At 41.9% G+C, this 18,733-nt stretch overlaps 1 protein-coding gene and 1 pseudogene across 3 annotated transcripts in view; both read left to right on the plus strand.

Annotated features, from left to right (window-relative positions):
• FAM47E (family with sequence similarity 47 member E) overlaps positions 1 to 2,470 on the plus strand; it is a 30,952-nt gene extending 28,482 nt beyond the window's left edge. For all 3 annotated transcript variants that reach the window (XM_069593145.1, XM_069593143.1, XM_069593144.1), the window contains one exon: positions 2,074 to 2,470. In XM_069593145.1, the coding sequence (XP_069449246.1) occupies positions 2,074 to 2,169 (96 nt within the window). In that variant the 3' untranslated portion in view covers positions 2,170 to 2,470. The remainder of the gene's footprint in view (positions 1 to 2,073) is intronic.
• A 2,074-nt stretch (positions 2,471 to 4,544) lies between these two features.
• LOC138931550 (small ribosomal subunit protein uS12-like) lies at positions 4,545 to 7,671 on the plus strand (annotated as a pseudogene).
• The last annotated feature ends 11,062 nt before the right edge of the window (positions 7,672 to 18,733 follow it).

An 18,733-nucleotide genomic window follows, 5' to 3' on the forward strand; every position in this document is an offset into this window, starting at 1 on the left:
GTGCAGCTTCCCCTTGCTGCCTCCCATGTGGAGACTCTCCTGGAAGATGACAAGAGTGGGGCGGGAGGCTGGTAGAGCAGACCGTTGAGCAGGAGGGCCAGCAGCCTGGAGCTCTGTCCCTAGACCAGCCTGTCACCACGGCAGGAAGCCAGGCCAGCCTGGGGCCTGAGTCATGGCTGATGAGTTCTGAGTTTGTCCCGCGTCCTCTGTGTGCACTCGGCCTGAGGAGTCTTTAGGAGGTCTTGCAGCCAAGATGGTAGTCTTTCCTGGAACTAGGATACTGGATTTCTTTTTTCCAAGAGTGATAGAACAAACAGTAACTTATACTGACTGGCAAATGGTGGAGAAGGAAATGGCAACCCCCTCCAATATTCTTGCCTGGGAAATCCCATAGGCAGAGGAGCCTGGTGGGCTAGTCATGGGGTCGCAAAAGAGTCAGACACCTCTGAGCGACTAAACAACAGCACACTGGCAAATAGGTATTTTGATCAAGCTCAGATACAGACTGACTCAAAGCTAAATCAGGCAATGTGAGGGGAAAGTCTAGTGTGTGACATAGACCAATGGGCTAAAAGACTCTTACAGAACTAGGAATGAAATCTGTCCTTTAGCTCTGAGCATCAACTATAGGCCTACTAGATGTAGTAATGTACTCATACATATTTATGTATTTATAATAACTGCCTCATTTGCATATACAGCCTACATAAGTATATTTATATGTATAATATAAAAATGTGTATATATTTTACGATTATATAATTTTATAGATGATTATATAATACATGCAAACTTATTCTTAGCTTAAATATAATTATGTGTGTGTGTATATATATATATTCATGCAGACATATTAATATATATTCTTGCCAAGGAGATAGTGTGTTTGTATGTATATGAAGGTGAAGGTGAATGTGAAGTCGCTGGGTCGGGTCCGACTCTTTGCGACCCCATGGACTGTAGCCTACCAGGCTCCGTCCAGGGGATTCTCCAGGCAAGAATGCTGGAGTGGGTTTCCATTTCCTTCTTCAGAGGATCTTCCTGACCCAGGGATCGAACCCAGGTCTCCCGCATTGGAGGCAGACGCTTTAACCTCTGAGCCACCAGGGAAGAACGTATACATTTATATATATATATACACACATATATATATATATACACATATATATGTTATAATTGGGTATCTTGATATTATGATGACTCATAGTTTTTCTGAATATTCTTAGTGGCAAGAGATTTGTTTTTTCATTTTGCTTTGTCCCCTATTCATTTAATCCATTCTGTTGATGAACATTTAATTCAATTTTGGGCAAAAAGAAGCATGAATCACTGGCTACTCTTTTAGCTGCATCAACTGAAGAGAGATGATGCCCCTGGCTACAGCTGAGTCCCATGCGAACACCTGTATGTCAAAACCCTGGAATATTTTCTCCCTTTCTTATGTCTTATATCCTTGATTTTATCAGTTAGATTCTAACTAAAAGAGAGGAGGAACTCTACTATGGTAAATTATATATATAATTTATAAAATAATTATATATTATATTATTATATAATTATATTATATGATTATATATAATTATTATATATAATATAATTTATATATATATAATCCTTTAGTCATTGTTTAAATTTATATGTGAGCATTTATTCTCTTTTCACTCCCCTAATTTCTATGTACACTGTGTATATACACATATGTTTGTTACGTGAGCATAGGTACTTACACATTCCAGTATTTGCTTCTGGATTAACTGCTCTGTACATTACTGACAGCTTCATTCCCTCAGCTACACAGAGGTCCAAACCTTTAATAGCAGAGATGAGCAGTACAAGGCTGTGCTGAGCTGAGCTGAGCTGAGTGTGAATTAATCTAGGCATTTCTGATGATATGCAGCTACCTTCCAAAGTCCACCATCTAGCATGGTCTAGTCATCAACATCAGATGTTGAGTACTATAAGGGTATACAGTAGAATATGAGATTATGAATTCAGGTATGGTAGTGGTTCTGACCAGACTGTACAATTTTCATTTGCCAATTTTAGCTTCTCTGATCTTTTTTCTTTTTTTAGTTCCTTGAGAAGATATATATGAAGAAAGAATATAAATGTGAGGGTAACCAGAGTCCTATAAAATCACTCAAGCATGGACAAATCTTGGGAAGATGATTAGACAGTTTTCATTTACTTAGCTATTTCTCTCTTGTTAAACATTAAACAAAATTTATGATGAATGTCCCCCCACAAATGTACAACTTTGACTTGGCAACATACATAAAATTTATAACTAATACTTGTAAACATTTCAGAATGGTCTTCTGCTTCAGTTAATCAATATTTTATTTATCTTATCAACTATGAGATAAGTATTCATATTTGGTATTCTAACACTTTTGTAGTAATGTCAATATTACATAGTTATGTCAACTATTTGTAAAAATAAATAAAAAAGCTGAATTACTTTCTTGCATTTTTCCAGAGTATTATTTTCCCTGCTTTCAATGAATACCTCCTTTACTCTTTCTTTACAATATTATCTTCTTTCATTTGAATTCAGCTTACTGAGAATTTTTCCCCATTTTTTGTCATGTTAGTCTTGATAATAAATGTGTACTCATAAGGTCATGGATCATAAACTTTAATGGAAACTCAAAATAACATTTTAAAATTAAATTTTAAAATATTTTTATTAAAAATGTTAATGCTTATGTTAGGAAAGTTAGGAAATATAGACTAGCAAAAAGAACATTAAAAAATACAAAGAATTTCTGTAGAGTCTGCAATAACCACTCTTTAGTTATTGGAATGCATCTTTCTAGATCTTTCTCTCTAGATTATTTAATCAAAAGGAGTTTATTAAAAGGATACTGGGGAGTTCCTGGTGGTCTAATGGTGGTTGACTCCACACTTCCAATACAGGGGGCTTGAGTTCGATCCCCGGTTGGGGATCTCCTGCAAGCCACGTGGTGTGGTCAAAAAAAACCAAAATGCAAAAAGGATATTGGTTCCCAAAGTTTTATCAGTTACTGTATGTGTCTTCAAATCCAAAATCTCTGGCTGATGGATGACCTTTCATCCTCTGGGACTGTCATGGTCCCATTTCAATAACCTGTAGCTGTAAATGAGTCTTTATGTGTCCAGACATGTTAGGGTGATGGAGTACATGAGAGAAGCAGTGAGCCCATAGTGTCAGCCTATTGCTGTGAAATGAGTTTCAGTGTTGAGTGGGATACCACAGTGGTGAATAAGCATTCAGGAAGTCTGTGAATGTTGGTGTGGGCAGAAGTTTGTTAATCAGGAAAGCAAATCCAATTCCAGAATTAGTTGCTTTTCTAGCAAGGCCACTTTTCCCAGACTCCCTTGATGTTTCAGCTCATCATACATTCCCACATCATAGCCCATAGGAGCCACGAAGGGAGAGCTGCTCAGCCTGCAAGCCCAGAGGAGGAGGCATCCAGTTGTACTAGGCAAGCTGGGGCAGGATTTTGGCATTCAGTCCCATAATTCTGACTTTCACGTGTTGAGTGGAGGAGGTGTTGGGGGTGGTCTGGAGAGAATTCACTTATTTCCTTGGACACATTGTTCTTGGCTTTGTTACATTCAAGCCTAATTTATATCAGGGACTCAAGTTTGGTTTTAATTGCCAGACAACTATTCTGCAGAAGCTGTAGCTAGATCAACCTTGCTGCTGCTGCTGCTAAGTCGCTTCAGTCATGTCCGACTCGTGCGACCCCATAGACGGCAGCCCACCAGGCTCCCCTGTCTCTGGGATTCTCCAGGCAAGAACACTGGAGTGGGTTGCCATTTCCTTCTCCAATGCATGAAAGTGAAAAGTGAAAGTGAAGTCTCTCAGTCATGTCCGACTCTTAGCGACCCCCTGGACTGCAGCCTACCGGGCTCCTCCATCCATGGGATTCTCCAGGCAAGAGTACTGGAGTGGGGTGCCATCACCTTCTCCGAGATCAACCTTAGTGAATAGGATTTAAGATATTGCATCCAGAGCCCGAATTTCTGCCTCCATGCCCACTTTGCTTATGACATCTCTGGGCAACATTGGTGCTCCTGGAGAAAGAGGGGGCTGGCATGCAGAGGCTAGATTTTTCCCTTGATTATTGAGTGCTTCCTCTATAGTGGAGTACTTTGGGTGCATATTCACAAAGAACCAAATCCCCTCATACTCTGATCCATTCTGTGCAATCCCCCGTATACCTCTTCTCCCAAACCTCCTTGTCACCAGCCCTGCATTCATGATCATTCCAAGTCTCTGGCTTCTAAGCTAAGCCATCAGCTGCCGACCATTAATTGGTGACACATGCTCCTCAGGCCATTTCTCCTTTCAGACAAACTGGTCAACAGGATGAAACGCTTACGTTTCTGTCTGCTCGAAAATTCCTCTTCTCAGCTGTTCTTCAGGGCCACCCTTGAGTTGGGCTAGAGTATCAAGGCAGTCCACTTGTGGCTGCTGCCATCATATTGTGGAGGCTGTCTGTTTCATTCCCCGGACTTAAAGAACATCCCCAGGTGAGGCATATAGGCTGAGGAAGATGGCAGTATGGTAGGAGTAGGCACACCGTGTCTTCAATTTCTGGTCAAACCCAGTCCTAAATAGAAAACTGTCACCTGATTATGAGAAGCAAGATAATTTGGTAATTAAATCTGTGGACTTTGGAGCTGGAGAGCCTCAATTCAAATCCAGCTCATTCCTTATTAGCTGTATGACTATGGGGCAAATTGCTTATCCCGTCTCTGCTTCAGTGTTCTCGTCTAACATAGGGATGGTAGCAATAATAACAGTACCATCTCCCAGAATTGGGATGGGGATTAAAAGGAATGTTAGCAGTAAAGTGCTTAGAGCAGAGCCTGGCACACAGTGCGCACGCACTAAATGTTAGCTGACTTTATGGCTTAGGGGATCAGATGACCCCCAGTTGACGATGAGCACCAGTCGCTTGGTTACCTAAGGTCTCATGATCAGGCTGCTGTATGAGCCGGTGCCAAGCAACAAGCTGAGATTGGTTCTTCTAAAGGCGAGTGGTTACGTGCCACAGAGCTCACAGCTCAGCTGCAAAGCCCTGGGAGCCTGAGCTCTGATTTGTCTTTCTGGCCATGCCAAAGCTCCATTCAGCAGCTCTCTGTGCCACAGGTGCTTCAAGCATTCTGGCTTCTCTGGGTCAGAGGGCAGAGATTTCTGGACCATCTGAAAGCCTCCTCTCACTTCAGGCCACCCTCCAAGCTGGCAGCCTCTCAGATTACTAAAGAAATGAGCTGAAACAGCACATCTAAACCTGGCCTCCAAAATCAAGAGTAGTGTGTGTAGCACGTCATTATATGTTATTTCCAACTCCCAAGTGTAATTGATGTAAATAACCTCAGGAGTGCAGATACTAACAAAGAAGGGGTCAATAGCCAGGAAATAATGAATTTTTGCATTTTATTCCATTTGGCTTTAATATAATTTATTTTTATTGTAAGTGTATTTAAGTTTTTAAAATTTATTTAATTTTTGGCTGCGTCGGGTCTTAGTTGCAGCACGTGGGATCTTTGTTGCATCATGCAGAACTTTCATCTTGGCCCATGAACTCCCTAGTTATGACATGTGAGCTTAGCTGCTCTGCCCAATGTGGGAATCTTCGTTCCCTGACCAGGGATAGAACCCAAGTCCCTTGCATTGCAAGGTAGATTCTTAACCACTGGACCACCACAGCAGTCCCCTTAAGTCTTAATGATGACTGTGTTTAACAACCAGCTCACTAAATTCTTGAAAATTTAATGATTGGCTTTTGTGAGCTGGGATAAACTGTCTCCTACTGATGGTAGGATTCAAGTCAGTGGCCGGGGGTGGGGGGAAGGTGTTAGGGGTGAAGAATAAAAAGAATTGTCTACCCCAACCTCCTTCTGGGTTATTTCCACAAAAACCAGTTTAGGAGTCTTCATGCAATGTGGGAAAAACCTCACCGCAGAGGGGAGTAGGGATAAATTTTCTGACAAGGAAGGCTGCATTCATTTGGGTCTTTATTGCTGTTCAGTCACCAAATCGTGTCTGACTCTTTGTGACTCCGTGGACTGCAGCATGCCAGGCTTCCCTGTCCTTCACTATCTCCCAGGTTTGCTTAAAGCCTTGTCCATGGGATCTACCAAGGAGCAAATGACAAAATGGCATTAGACATTTGAGAGATTTACTGGGGTTGGGAGCAGGAGAACATAGGGAGTCTTTAGATTCTGATGCATCTGTGTTCCCTGTGGAAGGAAGTGAGTGAGTGAGTGTCGCTCATTCGTGTCCGACTCTTTGCGACCCCATGAACTGTATAGCCCACCAGGTTCCTCCATCCATGGGATTTTCCAGGCAAGAATACTGGAGTGGATTGTCATTTCTTTGTCCAGGAGATCTTCCTGACCCAGGGATTGAACCCAGGTCTCCCGCATTGTAGGCAGACGCTTTACCGTCTGAGCCACCAGGGAAATCCAAAGAGGGAAGGAAAAAGAAGACTTGAGTAGGAAGAATTTTGACCCCGGCACAATTCAAGTAAAGGTTTGGCCAGGCCAATGGGAAGACCTCAAGTCAAGACTGACAAGAGGAGGCGTCTCACATTTTGCTAAAATAGGCCTGCCTTGGTAGGTCAGCATGCTCAGTCATTGGCTGGGAGCAGCCAAAGAGAGCACGACCTTGGTGAGAGGGTGAAAGATCCTGAGGGGTAGCAGCTGGGTCCATCAGTCACTTGTACTCCCTGCAACAGGAGATCCGAGGAACATATTTTCATAGGGTTGGGAGGTGAGGGAACGTGAAGCCATCTGAACATTCCCATATGGTCACAGTTTAGCATTTAGGGCCTCACTGCTTCCCATCATTACTCTGCCTTCACATAAGAGACTTTGCAAAGCTGTGAATTCAAATGGTATTATAAATTTTTTTAAAAATTTGCTTTATGAAGATACAGTTTACATATAATAAAAGTCATTTGTGTTAACTGTATAATTCTTCTATATTTAACAACATATGAAATCATGTGACCATCACCACCACCATCAAAATACAGAATATTTCCAACAACATTAAAGGTTCCCTCTCACTCCTTTGCTCTCAGTCTCCTTTCCTTCAACCCTGATCTCTGTCTTTCTCTGGCTCTTAGTAATTCTTTATTACAAGATAATTTCAGCATCCCAGAATACATAAAGAAGTGTAGCTCTTTCGCTCAGGCCCATGGCACCAGCAGGGCGGGTAAGTGTCGTGGTCTTCATACTGCCAGGAAGCTCTGTAGCCACCAACAAGTCCAGAAGTAGCATGATAAACAGTACAAGAAAGCCCATTTGGGCACAACCCTGAAGGCCAACTCTTTTGGTGGTGCCAAGGGAACTGTGCTGGAAAAAGTAGGGGTTGAAACCAAACAGCCAAATTCTGCCATCAGGAAGTGTGCCAGGGTTCAGCTAATCATGAATGGCAAAAAAAAAAAAAAAAACACACACACACACACAAAAAACACTCCTTTTGTACCCAATGATGGTTGTTTGAATTTTATTGAGGAAAATGATGAAGTTCTGGTTGCTGGATTTTGTCACAAAGGTCATGCTGTTGGTGACATTCCTGGAGTCCGCTTTAAGGTTGTCAAAGTAGCCAATGTCTCTCTTTTGGCTTTATACAAAGGCAAGAAAGAAGACCGAGATCATGCATTTTGATGATGAAAGCACAATAGTAATCAAGTGTCATATACACACACAAAAAAATGTAAAACCTTGCTCATAAATCATTGCCTGGCTTCATCAGCCTTAGCAACAAAAGGTATTTTAATTCAGCAAATTAAAGGATCATTTCTTTTCTTTCTCTCAGTTCATCAGCTCTAAGACATGAGATTTTTATAGAAAAATCCCAAGGACTCTCTGATTTGGCAGGATTGTGTCTGTTTCAAAAAAGGTCCACAAATTATTTGATACCCTCTCTTCAAAATACATTGTCTAATTTCTTTTCCCTTGAGTGTGGGCTGTGTAGACTTGATTTTAAGGAATAGAATGTGGGAGAAGTGATAAATTGTCACTTCTGAGACTAAATCATAAAAGACATTGTGGCTTTCTCCTTGTTCTCCCTTGAGTCATTTGCTCTAGGATAAACTAGCTACCATGTTGTGAGGAAAGGCCCGCATGGCAAGGAAATGAAGCCTTTTGCAAATAGCCGTCTTGTGATCCTCCAGCCCCATTAAAGCCTTCAGATGCAACTGCAACCCCTTCTGACACCCTGACTGCAACCATCCGAGAGATACTGAGCCAGAATCACCCAGTCAAGAGGTTTCTGAATTCCTAACCCATAAAAATGACTCTAATGCTTGTTGTTTTTAACCGATAAACTTAGGGATTATTTGTTATGCAGCAACAGATAACTAATAGATTTTTGTCCTTGGAAGTAGGATGCTATAACAAGAATGTAAAATGTGGAAGGGAGAAGAATTGAGAAATAGGTACAAGCTAAAGAATTTTGAAGAAATGGTTAGCAGAAGCCCCACATACTTTGAGGAGGCTGTGGGTGAAGACTAGCAGGAAAATGAGGCAAATGCAATTGGAAATTGGGAGAATTGGTCTCCTTTTTCTGCAGTGGTGGTTTAATCACCAAGTTGTGTCTGACTCTATGTGACCCCATGGACTGTAGCCCACCAGGCTTCTCTGTCCAAGGAATTTCCCAGGCAAGAATAATGAAGTGGGTTGCCATTTCCTTCTCCAGGGGATCTTCCTGACCCAAGGATCAGACCTGTGTCTCCTGCTTGGCAGGTGGATACTCTGCTACTGAGTCACCTGGGAAACCCCTTGTAATGCAATTGGAGAAGGCAATGGCACCCCACAATAGCAGGAGGCTTATCCACACTGTCACCTGAAGTAACATGGAAAGTAGAATAGCACCTGATGAATGGTGATGTCTTAGGAATTTTTTATGCAGAGTGTTGAAGGTATTGCCTGCTCTCTTGCTACTTATAGTAAAATGCAAATTAAGCCAAAAGGACAGTTAAAAGCAATCAGGACTTCATGGTTTTGAAAACTCCTGGCCTCTCACATGACAAGTGATCTTTAAATTAAGAAATGATTTGTAGCAAAGATTAAATCCAAAAGGACACATAAAGGACACAGCTAGGAAAACATGGTCTAAAGATAAATCCAAGGATGTTAAGTCAAATCCCTTGTTAAGATCTCATAAAGATCAAAGATGACGCTTCAGAGGACATTTAGGCAGACAAAATTCTAATTAAATTTTTAGTGTGCCTCACAGTTTTAATCAAACAATGAAGCATCTAAGAAATTGAAGAATGTTGTTCTTCAGCAGACTCTCAAGGTTGAGAAGGGCTTATTGTAGAGAGATTTGCGGATTTGGCTCTTGAATAATGATGTGGACGGAATAAGATTCATAGGAGACCTGCAAAGTTTTTTTGAAGAACTGGATTGGAATAACCATTGCCAGCTTGGACTAAAAGTGGGTGTGTCTGAAAGGGGGTGAGTGTGTTTTGCAGGTGAGATCAACATATATAACTTGTATCTGAAGGACAGGCTATGCTGGTCTTACACTATGTCCACACATTATTTGATTTTCTTTCCTGCAAAGGAAATTTGGAGGAGTTAAGCTCTCTTCTTGAAGGTGGGCTGTACTTAGCTGCTTACCTTTTTTTTTTTTTTTGACTGTGTGGTCTCAATAGTTGCAGTATGTGGGCTCTCTAGTTGTGGTTTGTGGGCTTAATTCTGTGGGATCTTAGTTCCCCAACCAGGGATGGAACCTGTGTCTCCTGCATTGGAAGGAGGGTTCTTAACCACCAGAGATGTCCCTACCTGCTTACTTCTAATGAATAAAATGTGTCAGAAGTGGCAAAGTGCGGTTTCTAAGACGAGATTATAAAAGGCATTGTACTTCCTCCCTGCCTTCTCTTGCATCACATGTCATAAGGCAGTTTTTCAACCTCAGCCCAACTGATGTTTTGGACATGGTTATTTTTTGTTTTGAGGGGCTGCTGGTGCATTATAGGATGTTTAGCACCATCTCTGATCTCTACTCACTCAAAATTCCCCTAAATTGAATTGTTTTGTCAAAGTTCATGCACACACACACACACACACACACATTTCCTTATTTATTCTGGCTTTTTTTTTAAGGCTTTGTATACCCAAATTGCCCTTCAGAAAGTTTGTATCTTTTCCCACTTTCACAAGTTGAATCTGTAGATTTTTTTTTAAACATTTTTGCCAGTATTGGTTTTGTCTTTCAGAAATCTTTGCCAATATAATAGACAAAAATTGGTATCTTGTTTTAATTTTTTTATTATTGGTGACTTTGGCCATTTAAGAAATGATTTCGGTCTGTTGTATTTCTTTGTGACTTAGCCCATTTTTTTCCTGGTGCATGAGCAAAAACATAGGACTTTCTTTTTTTCAACTTTTTATTTTATTGGAGTATAGCCAATTAGCAATGTTGTAATAGTTTCAGGTACACAGCAGAGCAACTCCTCCATACATATCTAAGTATGTATGTCATAGTCTAAGGCCAGCAGCTCCCCAAACCCTCCTCCCACCCGGGCTGTCACATAGCACTGAGCAGACTTCCTCGTGCTGTGGGAGGATCTGCTTCCTAGGGCAGGCGGTTCTGCATATTTTGATGAGGAGGGCTGGAGAAGCCCCACTTCCCTCACTACCCCTCCTAGGCAGGTGCCCAGTGTACACAATTCTTCCTTGAAAAATTTATTCCTTTAGTTTGTTCTCCCTCTAGATTTTAAAATATCAAGCAAATCCACTGTCGGGTATCGATGACCCATCAACTTTCTTTTTGACACATTTTATCAGATACCAGTACATGAACAGTGCCATGGTTGGGTGGGACCAGGAGGCAGTTAGAGAAGAATACTGAAAAGAGGAAGAAGACAAGAAACCGGATAATGGTCGCTTCAAACTTTGCCCTAATCATGGTTTTGCTTAGGTATATTCTTTTCTAGAGCTTCCCTGGGGGCTCAGGCAGTAAAGAATCCGCCTGCAATGCAGGAGACCTGGGTTCAATCCCTGGGTTGGGAAGATCCCCTGGAAGAGGGCATAGCAACTCATTCCAGTATTTTTGCCTGGAGAATCCCTATGGACAGAGAAACCTGGCAGGCTATAGTCCATGGAATCGCAGAGTCAAACACGAGTGAGCCACACACACACACACACACACACACACACACACACACCCTTTTCTAATCTACTTCACTTTCACACACACACACACACACACACACACACACACACCCTTTTCTAATCTACTTCACTCTCTCCCAAGAATATAACTGTTAATTCTTTAAAAACTTTTTTTCAGGACATTCATCTGTTATATTTTGGTGATACATTCTTGATGTTTCACTGTTTCTGATATTCATTCATTCAATAAATATATAGTTTGAGGCCTGACTATGTAGGACTTTAGGCACTCTGTAGGACTCCTTAGGGAAAAGTCTATACATTCCCTGCTCATGAGCCTATTCTCTAGTGTGGGAGACACACCATTAACAAGTAATCAAAGAAGATAACATGGTGAGTGATGGATGATCTAACGGTGAATCTCTCACTGGAGATTCCAGAACTGAGAATAACTGACAGCAGTTCTGCTGGGCTGGTGGTGCAGACATGGCTTTGGAGGGGGAGGCTGAGGAAGATTCTGATCTATATTTACTTCCTTAACAGTTGGCACCTGGTGGGAGTCAGCATCTTTCATTCCCTACTACAATTATTTGAATTGTTCCCACTTGGGTGGAGGGTCGGCGTGTGTGGCATGGCCTGACATGACTGATTAGAAGTGGCAGAGAGTGCCTACTGGCTCTTCCTCTTTTTGTGTTCTGGCCCTACTACCCTGCTCTGGGAGCCCCCAGTGAAAGTGAAAATGTTAGTAGCTCAGTTGTGTCTTTGTGACCCTATGGACTGTAGCCTGCCAGGCTCCTCTTTCTTGGTAGCCATTTCCTTCTCTAGGGGATCTTCCCAACCCAGGGATCAAACCTGGGTCTTCTGCAATTGTGGGCAGATTGTTTACCGTCTGAGCTGCCTGGGAAGCCTGGGTGCCCCCACACCACACTTAATGGTTTCTGTTTTTCCCTTCCTGATCGCCTCTCTTCCTCCTTAAAGCTTCTGAATTAACCTTACTCCGTAGTCTCTTTGCTGCTTCAAGTGAAGTCTACACACCAGCAGCATCATTATCAATTGGCAGCTTGTTGCAAAGGCAGAATCCCAGACTTGCTGAATAGGAATCCGCACTTAGCAACATCGCCAGTGCTTTCTCCACTCACTCAAGTTTGAGAAATCCTCGTTCAGAGCTATGCTTCTCATTGGTCTGTGAAGGCCCTTCTCTGGTTATTTACTCATTTATTCCCCTTTATTCCAAAGCCCATTCCTACCCTTTCACCCAACAGAGATAGTCCCTTTAATGTTTAAGAACTGGCCTTAGCAGATGAACAACAAGGTCCTACACAGGAAACTATACTCAATATCCTATGATAAACCATAGTGGAAAAGAATATGTATAACTGAATATTTTGCTGTACAACAGAAATTAACACAACACTGTAAATCAACTACACTTCAATAAAATTATTAAAAAAGAATTGGCCTTAAGCCTACACTTTTAAACCTAAAGACTGTTATTATGAGAGCATATATGTATTTTCAATGTACATAAATGTTATTGTACTAGAAATATTATCACTTCCTACATTTTAGTCACTAATATGTATTTAAGATTTAATTACATTGCTGTATACATCAAGTTCACTGTCCTAATGATTTCATAGCATTTATTAGCATCCACTATGTTTTACTTACTATTTGCCCATGATGGGCAGCTAGGTGGCCTTGAACTTACCATTACCCCAAATAACACATGTGTCCCCTTGCAGTCTTGTCCAAAGTTTCTCTGGGCCATACATGCTCAGGAGTGGGATTGCTGGGTCCTGGGGGTATACATATACGTAATTTCACAAAATTCTTCCAGATTGTTCTTCAGATTATTTGTCCCTGTTTACCATAGCCACTGGGCTTCCCTGGTGGCTCAGCTGGTAAAGAATCCACCTGCAATGTGGGAGACCTGGGTTTGATCCCTGGGTTGGGAAGATCCCCTGGAGAAGGGAAAGGCTACCCACTCCAATATTCTGGCCTGGAGAATTCCATGGACTTTATAGTCCATGGGGTCGCAAAGAGTTGGACACAACTGAGTGTCTTTCCCTTTCATCATTGCATCAATAGCATCACATCTCTCTAATAGCTGCCTTTCAGAGGGATGTAAGATGGTGTAATATCATAGCTTTAATTTGCATTTATCTGACTACTAGTAAATCTGAGCATTTTTGTGTCTTTTTGTTAGTCATTCATTTATTCAACCAAAAATTACCCTGAGTGCCTATTATGTTCCTGGCACCAAGGTAAAGCATCCCTTCTTGATTTTATACTGGATCTCATGTCTTTTTTTTGGATCAGTTTGTATGAGTTCATCATATATATACATATTAATGCCTTGTCAGTTTTAACAACACAAAATCTGCTCCCCACATGAATCTATCTGCTGTCTGCTGTCTGCTATCTCACTGACCAGATAGCCTTATTTTGATGAGGTCAAGAAATTTTCTGGCCTCTTCTATTAAGATTCTCTGGGCTTCCCAAGTGGCGCTAGTGGTAAAGAATCTGCCTGCCAATGCGGGAGACAGAAGAACCTCAAGTTTGATCCCTAGGTTGGGAAGATCCCCTGGAGGAGAGAGCATGGCTACCCATTCAAGTATTCTTGCCTGGAGAATCCATGGACAGCAGAGCCTGGAGGGCAACAGTCCATAGGGTTGCAAAAAGTTGGACACGACTGAAGTGACTTAGCACTCAGGCACACACATTACAACCTCTTGGAGAAGGAAATGGCAATCTACTCCAGTATTCTTGCCTGGAAAATCCCATGGACAGAGGAGCCTAGCAGGCTACAGTCCATGGGGTTGCAAAAAGTCAGACACGCCTGAGCAGGCACGCACACACATTATGCAATATTACAATGACAGTCTCTTGGATTTTGTTCTATTAGTAGTAGTTTTAGCATTTACATTTAGGACTTCATTCCATCTGGAGTCCACCATTCTACGTGGTACAAAGTAGTAATCTAACTTTATTTTTCTCTACGTAGTGAACTTGTTCTCCTGACACAGGTTTTCCTTTGCTCGCAGGGTTTCATCATTCAACCTAAGAGATCTCAGCCTTGAATCTATTCTGGGAACCAAGATGAGTCAGAGGTTTGCAAACAGTTGCATTTAGAAAATGTCCCTGTGAAATCTGAAACTGGGCAACTCCAATGTTGACTGCTTTGCAGAAAGGTTTGACTTGTGGTTAATGTTATGTGGAGTAGCTGGAGCCAGAGGCTTGACAGCAACGGACAGGTGCTGGTGGAGAGATGTTTCTCCTACAAGGTGAGGGCTTGTGAAGAGGACTTACAAACCAAGAGCAAGGCTGAAATTTACCATAAATGTTGGAATACTACCAGGGGGATTGTCTAGTATCACACATCCAAATTTGCACACTCCTAAAATGTAAGCTTTGAAATGTGGACATGATTTAAAAGTATTAGGGGGCAATGTAGCTAGAGTTTCAAGCATGAGTCCTGGGAGGTCAAGAACACTGGGTTCAAATCCTGGCTTGGTCACTTACCAGCTGTTTGACCTTGGGCAGATTATTCCTCTCAGGGATTTAACATGAGATCATCCTTATAAAGCACTTAGCTCAGGGCCAATATGTACTAGGCATTCAATGAACAAAGACAATAGAAATGCTTATTACATAACAGACTCTGCATTCTGGGGAATACAAAGAATAAACAAACTCTGACCCCTCAGGGGTGTACGATCTAACACAGGGATGAGATAAACTACAAAAATAATTATACCATAAGAGAAAAGCTCAAAGTTTGCTCTAAGAGCATTACAATTTGTAATCAAAGAAAAGAATGGCATACAAATCTGGGGGCTGGGGCTGGGACTAGGATTAGGGGCTGGAAAAAAGTTTCATGGAAGGACTTGGCTTTGGGGAAATGTCTAGACCAATGAGCAAAGGCTTCTGCAACAGAGTGCCCATAGGGCTAGAGTATAGATTAACGGTAAGAGGAAGGCCTGTTGGGTTGTGTCATGGAGACCTTGAAGGCTGAAATGGGGTTGGATTTAACCTGGTAGACAGAGAAGATGCTCTGCTCTGAGCTGTGCATTGAGGATTAAACAGGAGTGGCTGCTGAGTGGATTGCAACCAGAGGGGAGTGTGGTGCCAGAGGATGGTATGGTCTGAATGGGGGCATGGGCACTGGGAGTGACAGGTAGGGAGCAAACAACAGGCCTATGATGGAAGAATCCACAGGACTCCTAAGGCAACCTCTTCCCCAACAGCCACTTTCTTCCTACCAGCTCTCCTTCCCTTAAAACTATGCCTGGATTTCCTTTCTCTCATTTAGCTGATAGATAACCTCACCTATGGCCCCCTTTGTATCTCAAAATGTTTCTTTCGTTCCTTCTTTTCTTTTTTCCTGCCTGTTTCCTCCCCTCCTTTCCTCCGAGACCGCCCTTTCTACTGGTGTTCTTGACGCTGCCTTTCCTTCTTCACATGGAATCTCCACCAAGGACTTCCTGTCCCTCCTCCTCATGTCTTCCTGCAGGTCGCCCCTGGCTCACTCCTGCTTACAAATGTGCCAGGTGTCTCTCAGGCTGGAAGAGCTTCCCTTGGGTCTGTTTCTCTTCTCAAGTGATAACTTCAATTTCTCTCCTACCCTAAGCCTCCAGGTTTCTCCAGAGAGGGTTCCCTCCAAGTCAGCCTTCACCACCTTCACCCCTCAGCCTTCCAAAGCAAGCCCCCACCTCCACAAACACTGCAGAGCCACCAAGGACATCTTTGAGGCCAAATCCAATTGTTTTTTTTCTCAGCCTTCTATCCACGAGGCTCTGGTGAGTGATAACCCCCTTTTCCCTATGCCACCTTCCCCCACTGTTCTCTGTACGTGACTTTGCAAACAAAGCTCCCGAACCTCTCTTCTCCTAGCTTTTCCCTCCCACCCTCTTTTATCCCTGCCCTGCAACAAGGCACTGGGAGTGAGCAATCTTTTCCTGCACAAGTCAAAGGAGAAAAATTTATATAAACATGTATATGTTATCCACCCTCTGGAGTCAGGCCCCAGCTAGGATCCTCCTGCTCTGTGTGCTATAGGCCCACAGAATAAGATTGAAAGTTAGAGTCAGAAGCAAAGGGAAATTGTATTCTTTGATCAGAGCATGGGGAGGTAAGGGCTCCTGCTCCAGAGCACAGCTCTCCCGGTGGGCAAGGCAGTTTTATAGGGTCCTGACACTGAAGAGAGGAGAGGAGAGGTAGGGGTAGAGTTCTCATTAGGAAGGCACAGCTGTGCTGTTTCAGATTGCGGTGCTCACTTGGTGTCTCTGCACAAGCCCTGCCACCATCATGCACAGTGGTTCTGGGCTGTGCACTCCTATCGCGTGTGCCAGATGCAAGCTCTTCGTCTGTGGCCCTCCATAGGCAAGTGAAGCTAGGCTAAGCTAGCTTAAGTTAAAGAACAGGTTAGACAGTATCACCTAGATTCCATCTTGTTTTTCTTGGGGATTCCAGTGGGGTTTTGCTGGTGACAAGTATATTTATTTTATATAAACTTAAATATATATTTATGTATATAAAGGATTCCCTGTTGGCTCAGATGGTTTGCCTGCAAAGCGGGAGACAGGAGTTCGATCCCTGCATCAGGAAAATCACCTGGAGAAGGAAATGTCTACCCACTCCAGTATTCTTGCGTGGCAAATCCCAAGGATGGAGGAGCCCGGTAGGGCTACAGTCCATAGGGTTACAAAGAGTCGGACACAACTGAGTTTATATATAAATATATATATATATAAACTTAAATATATAAATAACTTTAAAATATCCATCTCTGTCTATTTATACTCCATTTAATAGAATAATAATCAGTTAGAAAATGGGCATTTTATTATGGCCCCTAAAACATATCATCAAGACATAATTGCAAATAGGTAGCAATATGGAGGCAGCCTTTCAATCTTTCTTGCAATTATGCCAAGGGCTAAAGTTAGGCTCATTCTTTTGTTTTCCCTCTGAAACATTAGTGTCTAACCATGATTTAACTGCCACCTCCCTGTGAGGAATTTCCAATATCTCCACCCCTGACCCTCTTCTTAAACTATAGACCCCCCAGTCCCAATGTCCTGATAGTACCTCAAGCTGAACCTGTCTCAACAGAACTCATTCATCTTCCTCCCTCATCCTACTGAAACTGCCACTCTTTTTTCTTTCCATCTTCTTAGGCTTCAAGATCTGTGTAGCAGCAAAGAGCATTATTGTGAAATTATATAGTGATAAATACAGTATTGTTAGTGCTGTAAGAATGTTTTTAGAATATGTGGCTGTAGACTTTTAACAAATATGATAGTGAGTGGAATATATATTTTTTAAAACAGCAACACAGAAATCGATGAGTCATTTAAGTTTAGAAAATCCAAATAAATAATATTCTCTAAAAATGATGCATGATAAACCTAATACAATTCTTTTTACAATGTAAATAGAATTCTGATAAGTTGGGGAGAATTATGTCTTTCTTCCTTATATTTTTAATAAATGAAATAGTAATTGATGACAACAATCAACCTTGACTAAGAACCTTTTATGTATCAGAATTGAATAGCAGGCCTTGCATTCTAGGATTTTATAGATCTTCTGGAATTTCATTCATTAGCACATTGATAAAAAAAAACTAAGTGATGAAGCAGTAGCTAAAGTTATCAGTGAGAAAAAAAGAGAAATGTTCAGGGATTTTCAAATTATTTGTAAAGTCACTCTATTGGCTTGAGTTTATAAAATTTATAAACAGCCTATGTATGACATGTTTCACTTTGACAAAAGGAGATGAAATAATCCTAAATTATTCTATGAAATTCTATTAAAAGTTTGATCTATAATAGTCTTATAAGAAGCAATTAGTAAGAGTCCATAAAGAGTTCAGTTCATTTCAGTCACTCAGTCATGTCTGATTCTTGGCGACCCCATGGACTGCAGCACGCCAGTCCATCACCAACTCCGGGAGTTTACCCAAACTCATGTCCATTGAGTCAGTGATGCCATCCAACCATCTCATCCTCTGTCGTCCCCTTCTCCTCCTGCCCTCAATCTTTCCCAGCATCAGGGTCTTTTCCAATGAGTCAGCTCTCCGCATCAGATGGCCAAAGTATTGGAGTTTCAGCTTCAACATCAGTCCTTCCAATGAACACTCAGGACTGATTTCCTTTAGGATGGACTGGTTGGATCTCCTTGCAGTCCAAGGGACTCTCAAAAGTCTTCTCCAACACCACAGTTCAAAAGCATCAATTCTTCTGCGCTCAGCTTTCTTTATAATCCAACTCTCACATCCATACATGACTGCTGGAAAAACCAAAGCTTTGACTAGATGGTCCTTTGTTGGCAAAGTAATGTCTCTGCTTTTTAATATGCTATCTAGGTTGGCCATAACTTTCCTTCCAAGGAGTAAGCGTCTTTTAATTTCATGGCTCCAGTCACCATCTGCAGTGATTTTGGAGCCCCCCCCCCCCAAATAGTCAGCCACTGTTTCTATTGTTTCCCCATCTATTTGCCATGAAGTGATGGGAACGAATGCCATGATCTTAGCTTTCTGAATGTTGAGCTTTAAGCCAACTTTTTCACTCTCCTCTTTCACTTTCATCAAGAGGCTCTT

This window comes from Ovis canadensis, chromosome 6, assembly GCF_042477335.2.
Source record: "Ovis canadensis isolate MfBH-ARS-UI-01 breed Bighorn chromosome 6, ARS-UI_OviCan_v2, whole genome shotgun sequence".
NCBI classification, from domain to species: Eukaryota; Metazoa; Chordata; class Mammalia; order Artiodactyla; family Bovidae; genus Ovis; species Ovis canadensis.